The sequence below is a fragment of the Glycine soja genome, chromosome 8 (assembly GCF_004193775.1).
Source record: "Glycine soja cultivar W05 chromosome 8, ASM419377v2, whole genome shotgun sequence".
Classification (NCBI taxonomy): domain Eukaryota; kingdom Viridiplantae; phylum Streptophyta; class Magnoliopsida; order Fabales; family Fabaceae; genus Glycine; species Glycine soja.
The window spans coordinates 43,930,276-43,945,187 of record NC_041009.1 but is presented as its reverse complement, the minus strand read 5'-3'; the positions used below and the strand labels follow the sequence as shown (position 1 = coordinate 43,945,187).

General features: G+C 31.1%; 2 protein-coding genes across 3 annotated transcripts; one reads left to right on the top strand and one right to left on the bottom strand.

Moving 5' to 3' along the window:
- Positions 1–2,855: 2,855 nt before the first annotated feature.
- Positions 2,856–5,025, bottom strand: LOC114423419 (ATP synthase gamma chain, chloroplastic-like). Its single transcript, XM_028390174.1, has one exon. It carries the CDS (start codon positions 4,629–4,631, stop codon positions 3,603–3,605), a length of 1,029 nt encoding a protein of 342 aa, XP_028245975.1. The 5' UTR covers positions 4,632–5,025; the 3' UTR covers positions 2,856–3,602.
- A 599-nt stretch (positions 5,026–5,624) lies between these two features.
- Positions 5,625–10,686, top strand: LOC114423417. 2 transcript variants are annotated; one of them, XM_028390172.1, is made up of 9 exons: positions 5,625–5,975; positions 6,980–7,036; positions 7,198–7,250; positions 8,682–8,733; positions 8,887–8,994; positions 9,082–9,141; positions 9,477–9,519; positions 10,166–10,210; positions 10,379–10,686. In XM_028390172.1, exons 1-9 carry the CDS (start codon positions 5,864–5,866, stop codon positions 10,440–10,442), a joined length of 594 nt encoding a protein of 197 aa, XP_028245973.1. In that variant the 5' UTR covers positions 5,625–5,863; the 3' UTR covers positions 10,443–10,686. The 2 variants fall into 2 exon arrangements, with proteins under 2 accessions (XP_028245973.1, XP_028245974.1); XM_028390173.1 differs by having other exon boundaries at positions 5,637–5,975; positions 8,932–8,994.
- The last annotated feature ends 4,226 nt before the right edge of the window (positions 10,687–14,912 follow it).

The window sequence follows — 14,912 nt, the reverse complement described above, 5'->3', positions numbered from 1 at the left end:
TATTGAAAGATGTGCATTATGGAATCGGATACAGACATCTCAGCCTGATTTCTGGAGCCTCCCCCCTGAATTATGGCCTATTATACTTGAAGTGTACAATTTTTCTTTCAACAAGAGGTGATATACAAGCATTTCATTTTCAACCATGTGTTCTTTTTTTTCTTCTTCCCCAAAGTAAATATTCTAGAAGAGTTATTGCTATCAAATACTCATGGTATATCATAGAAGGCCATGTAATTAAAAATTATTGAATGTTATAACAAGAATTTAATTTTTACAATATAAAGATTTTTACATTTTCAACTAATTAAAAATTATTCACTTCTAAAAAATTGATTTTCTACGACGGTCCAAAACAACATATAAAGACGGTTGTCAATCATCATTGAAATTAATGTTATTGAAAGTGTTAACTTTTAATGATGGATAAAAACACACCGTCTTAAGTAAGCAGCATCTTTGAAAATAAGCATTCTAAGATAATGCTTACTTAAGCATCATCTTGAAGTCTTGTTTTCTAAAATGATGATTACGTAAGCACAGACTTTAACTTTTAAACTAATTATTAATATTATAATTTATAATTAAATGATAATATAAAAATATTTGTGATCATAGTTTAATTAAATTTTTGCAATGATTACTTTAAGAAAATGTTTGGGTGATTTTTAATTAATAGGTATAAAAACATTTGAATTTAATGACTATGTACTAATACAAAATAAAAATACAATATCAAACAATGAAAAATATTATTATTTATATATCTTTTAAAATGATTATTGTAAAAATCAATAAATTCATATATAATAATTTATAATTGAATAACAGTATAAATAATTTTAATTATATTATCAATAAATAAACTATTTTCTCAAAATCTTTATATTAACCATATGTATTAAAATTAAACTCTACTAATAATACCCTATGAACAAGATGCCATATTTTCCTGAAATGTTCATAAAATATCGGGTTAATGCATATGACAAGATAGCTGCCATGTATAATTAGTTACTGGTGGAAGCCATTCCCACATTCAGCCAAAACTTCATATTTAATTTGATGATGAGAATATATCACCAGACCACATGAATCGAGAAAGATAGATTTGTTTCACGCTGAGACCATTATCATCTGAGTCAATTTTGGCGGAGGCTGATATATGTTGTATTATAATCCATGTGCAATGAACCAATTTTATTTTTCACCTTTTTTTTTCCTACCATTAGCAGTTTATGTATTGTATCATCTATACAAGAGTGGGTGAGAAAACATGAAGAAAAGTCAACGTTATTCCAATTCTAATGCAACTAAAGAATATTTATCTGTTGTGAAACCTGAATTGTGCTTCTCACTTATCCTCATTGAAGATCCAAGAAGGTTACAAGGTTATAATTCAGAAATTGTAGTACTTGTGGTCCTGGGACTTATCCTAGCAGGGAAAATCCATCACTAGATATTGAAGAATAAGATGCTCAGTTAACTTGTAACTTTTTTTTTATAAATTCTATTTAACTTATTTCATTTACCCAAAAGTTTATCAAAATATTTTTTTAATTAACACATATTACAATATGAAATAAGCATTCATTTGGTAAAAACTTGTCGTACAAGAACTCAATGAATTGATCGAGTATATTCTGAAATGCAACATTAGTGCATGTCTCGTGAGGCTGGAACTTTCTTTCGTTACTCTTCCATTCAATAGAGCATAACTTCTAGTTAATTTGGTCCACCGATTTCAATTTCATGCAAATAGCATATTTTAATTGTCAATATTACATGCATGTGCATAATAAATCATGGATATATTAAAATTTTAACCATTGATTTCTCAACAATAATTAAGATTTGTTACCCTACTTTCTAAAGTGAATTGCTCACTTTAGAAAAACCAAACCTTTCAATTTTTTAAAAAATTCTAACAACATATTTTCTAATATATTCATATTACACTCTTCTATTAGTAAAACATTATTGAAAACTATGAAATGATCATTGAAACTCAATAATTTTAGTTAAACCTACAAAACTTATGATTAAATTTCAGTCAATAATAATCACTGATATCAACGACGGATGACAAAATATAATAGAAGGCTAAAATTTTGTTATATAACCACGCCATTGCAGCCTATGGCACCTCCATAATAGACTCCATCTCAAATTGTCTATAGCGGTTGGCAAAAAAAAATCACCATGGCTCCACCATTTAACAACACTGATAATAAAATGTATTATTGCTAGTATTTTTCAGACTTGCAAGTTGCTAAATCTAAGTTATACCTCCAAGGTCAAATTATAGTTGAAGAGCCCTACCCAAACTGCCAAGTTGCCAACCAAAACCAAGGAATGTGGGTCATGTATAGGTTGATATAGACATCCAAACATTACCAAAGCACGCGTGAAGATCTTGTCATCTCAAGGTACCCTATATTTCTATTCATCAATAATAATAGGCCCCAAAGACACTTCACTTCATGGGAAAAATTTTCGCTTTTTTCAATCAGCACCACTTTGATGCATGAATCAATTTCATTCACGTACTTTAATTCCATCAATAATTCAAACAGAAAAGTAACTTTATAATATTGAGTTTCTTTTGAATCAATGTGATATTTTACGTTGGTGTTAATGCATGGCAACAACCATAGACAGTTGAGGGGCCAAAGTTCTGCTCTGATCCTACAAGTTTTCTTGAAAACACAGATCAGATGCCATGGTTTTGCTTTGATCTTGTAAGTTTTCTTTAAACCGAAGTTTTATCTCAGACAACCAACCTACCAACAATTCAATTACTAAAAAACAAGAATCATGCAACTATAATGCATTAGCATTGATAAGATGTTAAAGAAAAGCAATGCACTTTCTTGAAAACGGGTCAAAACTCTCCACATGTATTTCTCAATCAACTTTTAAGACTATTAGTAAAGTTGGGAAACTCCTCAACCACGTATTGTGTAAACCCTCATTTTGATATCCAAAATTGAAAGCAGCATTCACTTTAATCCTAACTTTACAAAACTCTAATTTCAATCACTGATGTTGCAAAATGTCATTCTCCTAGTCCTTTTTCACTAGTTTTCAACTTTTCATTGGCATGAGGACTAAAGTGAACAACACTTTGCAACATTTTACAAATTTTAAGACTAAAGTAAAAGTTTCATAAATTAAGAACTAAAGTTAATAACAGCTGAGCTTGGGTCCTCTCCAACTTGATTTCATCCAACCGAGATCCAAGCTGTTAAATTTGGCATTACTCAACAAGCATGGAGAAGGAAAAGGTGATGCACAGTCAAGATTTCAAATAGAGAGAAATCTTGCAGGGCAAGCATGGTAGGATCCAAACTCAGTTGAAAATACCGTCAAGTCACAATTAGCGCTTCTTATGTTCACATTGTAAGATTTCTCTCCCGCAGGATTTCTCTCCAACCAAAATCTCCCCCATGATCACATTTTCTCTCCTCTCCTCCCTGATTGCTGTGCAATGACCAATTCAACAACTTGGACCACGACCGAACAAAATCCATCGTAAGAGTATATGCAAGCTAATTCTCAACACCACAATGGTAAGCAAAACAAAAACCAAGTCCCACTCATCAGTCATTTTCTGCTAATGCCTCAGCTCCAGCCACAATCTCCAACAACTCCCCGGTGATCTTTGCCTGCCGTTCCCGATTGTACTCAACCGAAAGCCTCTTGCTCAAATCAACTGCGTTATCCGTGGCATTTGACATGGCCACCATCCTAGCAGCAAGCTCACTGGCCATAGACTCCTGCAAACCCCTCAAAACCTGACTATTCAAATAAAGAGGCAACATGGCATCAAGAATCATAACAGGATCCTGCTCAAACTCCATGAGAGGAAAACACATCTCACCCTCTTTTTTCAACTTCACAACATCCCTCTCCACAGCTAACTTACCCTCTTTACTACTCAACCTAAAAATCTCATCTTTCACATCACAAACCTCTCCCAAAGGCAACAAATTCTGAATCACAGGCTCAAACCTAACCAATGAAACAAACTTAGCGTACACAAGCTCAACCTTATCAACCTCCTCACTAACAAACAGTGAAAAAACATCATCGGCGATAACCTGAGCCTCCTTTGCGGTAGGAAACCCACCAATTTCGATAAAGCTATCAACTTTCACAAAAGGGTGTTTCTTATTTATACTGTGAGTGAAAAACGAGTTACCCTTTTTGCCAACGCTGATCACAACGCACCCCAAGTTGAGTTTTTCCAGTTCCTCGATTCGTACGAGGGCTTTTCGGATAACCGATTTGTTGAAGCCGCCGCAGAGGCCGCGGTCCGCGGTGACGACGACGAGTGCAACGGTTCTGACGGGTCTGGCGTGGGTGAGAGGGGTGGAGACGTCGTCGTTTTGGAGGCGCTGGGTGATGTCGTTTAGCATTGCGGCGAGGTTTGAGGAGAAGGGGCGGCCACTGACGACGGCCTCCTGGGCGCGGCGGACGCGCGCGGCGGAGATGAGTTTCATGGCTTCGGTGATCTTTTGAGTGGTTTGGACGGTCTTGATTCGCTCGCGGAGCTCGCGGGACCCGCAGCGAACCGGAGGGAGGGTGGGGCGAACCGGAGAAAGGATGGGTTTTGAGAGGGAAAACATTGAATTGAATTGGGGAATGAGGTTTTGGGTTAGGTTGGGTTTTTTTTTTTCGGAGAGGTGGTTGTGATGTTGGGTTGTGCTTTTTCGTTATTGGTGTTTTGTTTGTCTGAATTGTAGAAAGTCAACGTGGTGATGGCGGTGGTGGTGTCGGAGGAAAGTTTTACTGTTTTAGCCTTTTAGGACAGGGAAATGTGAAGAGGGTGTATGTGGTATTTTGGTGGTTGGGTTTTGAAAATGGGGCTTCTTGCTTTACAAATGGGGGAAGAAAGAATGGCTTTTTGCACCTCCTCTCATAAACTAAAGAAAAGAATTGAAAATTCATTTTGACGAGTAAATGTTTCAAAAATTAGTTTTTAGAATTTATTTCATGTCAATCTTTTTCTTGTTTCATACTCTCGGGAACTTGAAGTATTGTCATTTTATCCTCGATGAATTCTCCAATAACTTTCTTTGTATCTGAAAGCTTTGTCCAATTGTTTATAAATAGGAAATAATCTTAAGAAGCCGTTGATAAATAATTAAGTGACCAAACTAATCTTCATCTTATAAAATAATTTTGTAAAATTGAATTAAACTTAAATTCATATTTTAGATTCTAAGGAGGTGATATGGGATAATTGTTTAATACAAGAAAACTTCCAGGATTTTTTTAAACTAATATTTTAGTCTATGAAATGCAAATGATGAATATTTATTTTTATATAAGTAAAATTTATAATGAATATTTTTTTTGAATTTATCAATTATATTGTAATCAAAGTTATACTAAATAAATATTTTTTTGAACCTGTAGGTAAATATTTTTTCTTACAAAGTTGTCACCTTATTTTTAATTTGTTTCCTATTTTCAAATATTTGTCCGAAAAAATTTTTTATCAGTGTTTCTTGTACAATTTTAAAAAAAACGAACAAATTAAAAATAAAGAGACATTTTTTAATTAAATAGTAAATATTTGTGTTCACCTATTTGTTTTCTTGTTTGTCTGTATCATTTTCTATGGAGTGCAGGAAGCAAATCTAGGAGGTGCAGGAAGAAATACCAAAGTCATTATTATTAACTCAACATTTTCCGTCTCCCACACACTCCCTCTCTGGAATCAACGTTGAATAGAACGAACAAATCATATTCTAACTTTCTTTAGTTCCCATCTCCAACGTTGGATTGTTCCAACGACGATGCTGCTGTCTCTGCAACACATTTGAATACTACGCAATTTTTTTATTAAAAAAAAATGCGAAGGCTGCTCGGGAAGATTTCTGGGTTCTTGAGCAATCGAACTACGGTGGGAGTGGACAAAACAGGGAACAAATACTTCACCAGAAATGAAGAGGTTGATGGTATCAGTAAGTGTCTTTCTTTCCATTCTCTCTCTCTCTATACCCTTTTTATGTTGTTATTATTGTTATCACTGTGATTCTGTGTTTTATTGTCTTTTGAGATTCTGAGTTTGTACATGTGTAGTTTGCCTTGTATGAACTTTTTGTGCCATATAAGATTAAAAGGGTTGTTTTTTGCATTGCAATGATTAGCTCACTGTCAACACTTTACTCATACCATATACCTGATATTTTTAATTTGTTTTGCTTTTTTTTTTTGTTGATGTGGTTATGAACCAAAAAGGTTTAGTGTTAGCCAAGGGGGTTGGTCTAGTGGTCACCAAGCTAGTCTGCAGGATAAGAATGTGTATAGGAGTGGAGTATAAGGTTGGCTTGGTGGTAAAGGGTGAGAAAGGGAGGGATAGGTCGTGGGTTCGAATTCTCACATTAACAAAAACTAACAACTAGCATTTGCTGATCAGAAAATAAAAAAAGATTGTGTATATGAATATCCTCAAGTGGGAGGTCTTTGGTTCGAATCATGTGAAAATACAATCCTTGGGAAGGGGGTGAATTGGTACAAACCCCCTCCGGAATATTTCCAAAGGAGGCGACCTGTGGATTATACATAAAAAGAAAGGTTAAGTCTCAGTCTTTGAGATTGATCGAGGTGGGAGCTAACTGTGCAATTGCCATAGGTTTTTTGAGGTTATTAGTTCTTGTTTGAGGTCTACATTCTATAGCCTACCGTAGAATTTGGTGAAAACTTTGAACAAGGTTGAGACTGATCTGGTTTTAAGAAGTAAAATAATTAAATAAATAAAATTGATTTATTGGCAACTAAGTTTTGGCACTATTTTCTTTGGGTAGGTTGAACCACTTAAGAATTGATATCATTTTGGTTTGAGTGTGAATTTGGAAATTCAAAACTCGGGTTCTTTATTATTTTTTTCTTCTGTGTGTGAGTTTTGCTTTGTAGTTCATTTTACAATGAATCTGTCTGATTCTGCTATTTTGTTTTGGTTTACTAGTGAAAGAGAAAAGATGGGTGATATTTAAGGGAGAGGAGGATCCTACCTCTATTCCAGGTATATATTTTATATTGGCCATCATTCAACTGCTAAATTAGTATGCCTATTATTATAGGATGAATCCAATTATTTTATATGTTGAATTTATTCAGAAAAAAATTATGATTTTTTATCCTATTTCCCATTCTTAATAGATAATTACTGTTTGATTATTTTAGTTGAATGGATATGTTGGCTGAATGGGCAGCGTAAAAAGGCTCCAACTCCAGAGGTAAATTGCAATACATCTATGTATATCCTTTTGCTAGTACCATAAAGTTATCCAAAGACAAAGTTATTGATGTTTCTTTACATTTTCAGATCATGGCTAGGCTAGATAACATTATGTTGCTTACAATGGTTTTCCTTTAAAGTTTTTGTTTATCTTCAAGGATTGATTTGCAATTAATAAGTTTTGTTTATCTATTGTCAAAACTCTCTGACTCTTCTTTCAACTACAACAACCAAAACCTTTCTCACCAGGCAGGGATACTTACATGAATCAAAAGAGGCCATAATGTTCTACTGTGAATCATGTCTATAAACAAAACATTGGCCTCTAAATCCTTCTTAATGGTTTCACCTATATTTTTTTTTCAGTCTCCCTCTATCGATAGAGATATCCTCCTATAGTTTATTCTCCTTACTTGGGCTTCTATAGGTTTTTTCCACACATGCCCAAATCACAAAAAGTGAAATTCTACCATTTTTTCTGTGGTAGATGCTATTGTAGCTTTCTCTATGATACAGTAATGGATTCATTCCTAATCCTATTTTGTCTTATATGCCCACTCATCTAATGCAACTTTTCATCTCTGCAACATTGAGTTTATTCTCTCATTGGCTTTTCACTGCCCAAAACTTAGTCCCGTACAACATCACAGATTTTGTAGTTTTATGAAGTTTTCCTTAATAGGGCAAGGTCGCAAGAATAAGCTAATCAGATAAGACAATGTTCTTGAAACATTCTGTTATTGTAAATTCCTTACATTCAGTGCAGTCACTTTAAAAACAGCATAGGCAATTTGATTGAAACTATATGTCCATTGTTTATCAAATTGCTTCTAAGATAATAATATCTTTATAGCACCAATGACCCCAAACTAACTTCTTCAGCTTAATTATTGTAAAAAAAATAACTTACTCTGCCATGAAGAGTTCTGAAGAAGGTGCTTTGTTGACATTGGAATTATGTGACTTTAATAGTATAATCAGATGAATGTAGAAAAAGGAAGTTTAAACTTAAAGACCTGGTATTATAGTGACTGTTATTATTGGTTTTCTTTCTCTTTTTAATCATTTGGGGAAATTATTATATTTCAATTCTTTCCCCACTTTTCTTGATCTGCCTTTTACTTTTTTGGTGGTGGTTTTGGGGGGGCGGGGGGGGGGGGGGGGGGGGTGTTAAATTATGTGATTATCTTTTGTTAATTTGCCTGCATCTTTGACTTGCTGCATTTAAATTTAGTTATTTAATTGATTAGTTTTGCATCAATTCTATGCAAAACATATTCAAGGATTGTTAACCCCTATTTGCAATGGGATACCAAACTATTAAGCTAACCCTTGTAAGTTGTAATGTTTTATGGATGTTTTCCCGCGAAGTGATTTTTTTTACAAAGTATGCTATTTCAGTATTACTTGACAATACTTTCCCCTTCAGGAAATGATGGAATTGGAAGCAAGACGTGAATGTGTTAGACAGAATGTTGCTCGTATGTGCCAATTATACTTCCACGTTTGCAAATCAATTTGAATTGAATACTTTGCTCTGATTTAGTTATATTCTCACTTAACCTTGTCCTCAGCATTTCATGTGATAGTTCTAATTCTAAATATAATGAAACAACATTATTGGCCAAGTTTAGTTCTTTACAGAGACCTTAACACAAACTCTTTTTTTTCCCACAAAGTTCTCAAGAAAGAAGAAGAAAGGATAGCCAAAGAAGGAAGCAAAGGAAAACGTGTCAGCACTGGTCAGATGCTTAAAATTTTATTGGTTTTTCTATGTTCTTCTTCACTTATTCTTGGAAGTTATTGATTATTTTATAATTGCCATACAGGAAAAGTCAGTGGTCCAGACTTGAAAAGTTTTATTCAGCAATTTCCAGTTCCTTCAGAAGGTTATCTTACTATTATAGTATTATGTTCTTTTTGACAGAAATATTGAGTTCTTTTTGTTTTCTTTTTGAAACAAAAACTATTTGGATAAACTGAAATTAAGCATATAAAGTGGTTATCTTGATTTTGAGGGAGTAAAATGTTCCCCTAGCAAAATAAAACAAATAGAATTTTTATTATTCCATGCAAATGATTATGTTTACTTTTGCTTGTTCATAAATAGCATTCTGAGATTTTTTTATCCTAGCCCTTGTAAAAGAAGAGATAATGCCTTCCAGAAACAGGGGATTCTTGCTATACATCTATAATTTACCTATTCTTTGAAACTCCACTCTAGGTAAAGAGGTTGAAGAATCACCTAGTGCAATGGATGGCTTAAGGTGAGTCTTTTGAAATTGACTGTTTTTTTGTTTTTAATGCATGGCCTTTGTGGTACTTACTATCTTGCAGTCTCTGACCAGCATAATAACGTTCATTCTTTTCTTATGTCTAATTTAGTTACCAGAATTTGATGGCGATTTATCCTTTTATTAAAATATTGTTAGGAAGTCGTTTAGCTGTATTCTGTTTATTACTGTCACAACATTTTAGTAGTCTTATCTCATTAGGTGAAGTGAGTTGCATGAATTGTATTAGGCCATTGGACTTGGTTAAAAACCAAATTCTCAAGGCTATCATTCGCAATGACATATATTTTTAACAAACTTCCAAACATAACTTGAGGAATAAAATCTAATTAGCGAGTAAATCCAGTGAGACTGTATACAAACTCTTAGGTTATACAGTAAAAACAATTCATTTCTGATAATGTAATCTGGAAATGACTTTCTTTGATTGAAGGATTTTGATCTTCATTGTCATGGTCTTGAAGTCCATATTTGTTGCCTTGTTCTGTTTTAGATGTTCTTTAACCTGCAACTGTTGTTAATGTCTTCTATTTGCTGTGAAACCATATTTTTTTCTTTTGCAAAAACTAGTTTAGGTGTAGTTATTCAACTTAACAGTAATTATGTGATTGTTTTGCAGGAATCCTCAGGATGGCTTAGCCGAGAAAGAAAAAGATGAGTCTGAGTAAGTCCAGATGTGCATACTCTTCAGTCAATGAACATTATAATTGAGCAAAGCTTCTATTAATTTTAATAATTTTAGTTAATAAACCAAAATCTATGTTAAATGGTTTTTATCAGAAATACCATTCCCCTAGTTTTCAACCCTGATATCTGTTTGTAAAATTTTCAGGTCTTCAGAGCCAACAGGATCTGGTGCATCTTTTAGACCAGGAACTTGGCAACCTCCAACTTGAGCTTTCATCACAACCAAGGGCCTTGCTGAGCTTGTATTAGCCATGCGCTGTTTTGAAAAATCCAGGCGTGATATATATTTCTCCCTCAAGAATTTTGATATAATTCATGTGTTATCAAGTTTCTAGAAATCTTAATTCATTGATAAACCTTTGCTTAAAGAATATGGCCAATAAAACAACCTGCTTTATGCATTTGCAATGAGTTTGCTTACTGTAGTGAGTAAAGGGGATGTTTGGTTTGGTTGTTTTCTATTTTCATTTTCACTAAAAATAAAAAATGATGATGGAAATGTGCTTGGTTGGATTTCTGTTTTCATTTTTAGTGAAAATATTTTTTCAAACGAACCAAAAACTGGAAACAATAAAATCTCGTTTTCAATTGAAATCAGAAACCTTATTTTGGGTAAAATGAAAACGCGGTGACAAGGAATGTAATTTTAAGCAAATCTAAAAATAATGTTTTTATTTCTTGAAAGCAGAAAACAAGAAGTCAAACCAAACATGTTTTCAGAATTCTAATCTTTTGAAAATGAAAATAGTTTTCAAAAAATAAAAACAAAAAATGAAAATACAAACCAAACACACCCTTAGTTCTTCCCAAATAATCTTTGGGTTTGGATGCATTATGAATTGCCCTCAAATCTCAGTTTTGTTAACCTTGCATCTCATTAAGAGAAAGGTATTTAACTCAAATCAAGATTAGTTACCTTAGAGTCGTTTGGTTAGAAAAAATGGCTTTTGTTTTTATTTTTTGCTTTCACTTTTTTATTATTTTTCTTTTTTATTTTCAATATTATATACAAAACTTATGTAAATAGGAAATAAAGATAACATAAGACAACATTTTCTATTTCATATAATATAAACGTTTGTAAAATGTTATAAAATAAGAATAATATAATTATATATAGTCACAGTAAAAACATAACTCAAAATTCATCTCAATTCTTATATTATAGAATTTTTTTTCATGAATGAAATAATGTGGTTGTATGTAAAAAATGGATTTGGTGTAATAAGTTTTATAGTTTAAATATTATGCAAATTATATAGTGGATAGACATGTCTAGGATGATGCGAAATCAAAGACGATCACTTGCGTTGGAGGGTGAGATGTCACTTTCATTAATGTGTGTGATCTCGTGTGTGAAAATGAGTAATGGATTTGTGAGAAGGGAAGAAAGAGAGAAGAGGAGAATTAAGTAAATTAGAAAAGAGATAAATAAAAGAAAAAGAAGATTATCTCACACAACAAATCTACGATCCTAGAGATGGTATGTAATTCAGTTCTTATTTTTCTTACCATGATTCTTAAATTTGACCATTCAATTTAATTTAGTTCTAACTTGATTTTACCATGATGCATTATTATCTTGTAGTACTTTTCTGATCGTAGATTCAACTCTTACTCTCAAGATCAAATAGATAAAAACCAGGGAAGAGTGGTCTTCCTACGTGTTCAATCATTGTACCTATTTTCTTTACAGGTATAATGTGTATAGAGAGCAAGAAATTAGCTTCTCTATTGTCTCTTTTTAAGTTTTTCATTCGTTTTTATGATTTTCATGGAGTGTGTTCATCATTAAATATTAACACAACTGTTATACGTCGTTTTGATTAGACAGGACAACTTAAAAAGGGACAACAGAAAAGTCAGATCCTAAAGAGCAGTTTGTTGCTCTTCTATTAGTGTGGACTTGAGTTTTTTAAGAGACAAGGCTGGTAGGCAGCATTAGGATCATCATCTTATTTGTTCTGTCAATTGAATCCTAGGATTCCAAGACATTAACGTTTTTATTCAGATATTTCTTTTGAGAATGTGTAGAGCATGGCGCAGTGGAAATTCCTGCAATGTCCATGAATCTGTATCTAGACCGGGTATTTCATGGATTAGTTTTTAACTTTGGAATTGAAGTGAATGGATTTAGGCCTTTTCTTGACGTTTCCCCCTGTACCATGTACTAAATTACTAAGAGTCCATTTTAGTGAAATTCTCAAAAAGCACTTCCGTAGAAAAAAATAAAATAAGTTTCTCGAAAAACGGCTAAAATTCTTATTAAGGGAATCCTACACTAGGCAAAACGACATATAGAGGGCAATTTTTTTTCAAAATTATTAAATGGAGGTAATATTTAAATTAATAACTCGAAAGAGATAAGTATTAGGTTATCTTACACTTTCTGAATTGAAAGTCATAAATTGTGTTATGATTTTTTTATTTTTCATTGAAGTCATAATTTTTTTTAAAAGGGAGTTTTTTTTTTCTTTTTCCATTGAAGTTGTAAAATAATTTACAACTTAGATTTTTTTTTCAACACGACTTTAAAGTTGTAAGGGATTTTTTTAAAGTCATAAATATTTTTTATTTTAATTATTTAATGAATTAATGTTTAACAAAGAAGTAATAACACATGACACAACCTTATGTTTTTTATTCACAAAACATTAGTAAAAAAAATTAAATCTTTTGTTAAACAAAATATTTTAATATTTTTTATTTAAGTTTAAGTCTTTTGCATTATTTTTTAATTTATAAAACAAATAATAATTCTTAACATCATTAAAAAATATATAGAAAATATTAATTAAAATTTAAAAAGAAAATATACATTAATTCACTAAATAATTAAAATAAAAAAATATTTATGATTTTTTGAAGAAAAACAATCCTTACGAATATAAAGTCGTGCTAAGGAGAATAAAAAATTAAAGTCATAACTTTATGAGTTCAATGGAAAAAAATATCATATGACTTTAAAGTTGTGTTAAAAAAATAAAGTCATAAACTATTTTACTATTTCAATGAAAAAAAATATTCCCTTATAACTTTAAGGTCGTGTTTAAAAAAAATAAAAAATTGAAGTTGGAAAATTTTTTACGACTTTAATGAAAAAAGAAAGTTGTAATATGATTTATGACTTTCAATTCAAAAGTAATAGATTATTTTAGACTTATATATTAATTTAAATTTTATCCCATTTAATAATTCTGAAAAAAAAATTTACTCCCCTCATTCATGAGTATCCGTCCATGTCTTTCACTTAATGTCTTGTGTATCTGTATAGAAGTTGTGCTAGGGTTCAAACCTAAGTGTGAGTTTTATATAGTGGAAAGAAAAAAAAATATTAAAGAAATATTTGAATAAAAGTATAGATGTGAGACAGACACTAATATTAAAAATTTATTTTCCTTTTCATTCTATTTCTTATCTCCCAAAACCATCATGATTTAGAAAACATAATACATTATAAAAATCATGTCACTATCATTACAAAAAGGCTTAAATATATTTTTAAAATTTTTGTTCATGTAATTTTTTTTTCATTTTTGTCCTAGTAAAATGTGTCTGCTTTATTTTCTATCCTTAAAATATTTTAGATAAAACTTTAAAAAGTAAAAAAAATATTTTGAAAAGTAAAAAAAAAAAAACACAAAAGTACTCTAAGAACTGAAAAAACAATAACATTTTATAAGGACGAAAATATATATATATGAAAATAAGATGATTAAATCTTGATCATATAATAAAATATTAACCATTAAAATTTAATTACATATAAATAATTAAAAACTCATGTGACTTTTTAATTATTTCAAAGAGTTAAAAAGATTGGAGTAAAAAAACAGTGTAAAAAAAAAGGCTACAAATCCTATAGGTCTCATTCCTTTGGTTTTAATTATTAATTATTATCTTAAAATAATGAATTGAGTTATAGACATTATATATGCTATTATTTTTTAGGCCTTTCTACCCATTTTATAAAGTGTTTTCTAGGTGTAACAACGACTATCCAAATTTGAGAGATCTTTTCTCAAACCCAAATGCATTTTTTTACGTCTTATTGTAATTGGTTTGTCTGAAAATATGCATACCCATATTGGTAACGGTCTCTGACCCTATCTAATAATCGTCTTTTATTTATACTTCTAAATTGAATTATAATAATTTTTAAGAACTAAATATGTTTCTAATTTTTATAATATATTTTATGCTTTTAATTCCTATTATTTTTCTTATAATTCTGGTCCTTATACAATTTTATTTTGCAATTTTAATCCTTGTCACTATTTACCGATGCCGTATCAAATAGCATTTTAAAAATAATTCCTTTAAAAAAACATTTTTAAAATAAGAGAGGTCGATATAAAAAATTTACAGTTTAATAAGGACTTAAAATAACGACTATTATTGCAGTAAAAAAAATAACGACCATTATGGAATCAAACCATAACACAAAATTTGATAGGAGCTAAACAACGTTTTTTTTTTTATAAGAACAAAAATCATAAAACGGGTACATTACAAGAACTAGAAGTATTTAAGCAATTTAAAAAATATATAAGATTGTTTTTAAATTCTGTAAATCAAAACTAAACTCTAATTTTAAAACTATTAATATAATAGTTTATTTGTTATATTTTTGTATTTTATTTATAAAATTAATTTGTGTTCTTAGCATGAAGAACTAA

Excerpts from the sequence above, each read along its gene's own strand:
- LOC114423417 (XM_028390172.1), top strand. The coding sequence starts at position 5,864 with ATGCGAAGGCTGCTCGGGAAGATTTCTGGGTTCTTGAGCAATCGAACT. Across the intron at positions 8,995-9,081 it reads AGGAAAACGTGTCAGCACTG|GAAAAGTCAGTGGTCCAGAC; the intron begins GTCAGATGCTTA and ends ATTGCCATACAG. Across the intron at positions 9,142-9,476 it reads ATTTCCAGTTCCTTCAGAAG|GTAAAGAGGTTGAAGAATCA; the intron begins GTTATCTTACTA and ends ACTCCACTCTAG.
- LOC114423419 (XM_028390174.1), bottom strand. The coding sequence starts at position 4,631 with ATGTTTTCCCTCTCAAAACCCATCCTTTCTCCGGTTCGCCCCACCCTC.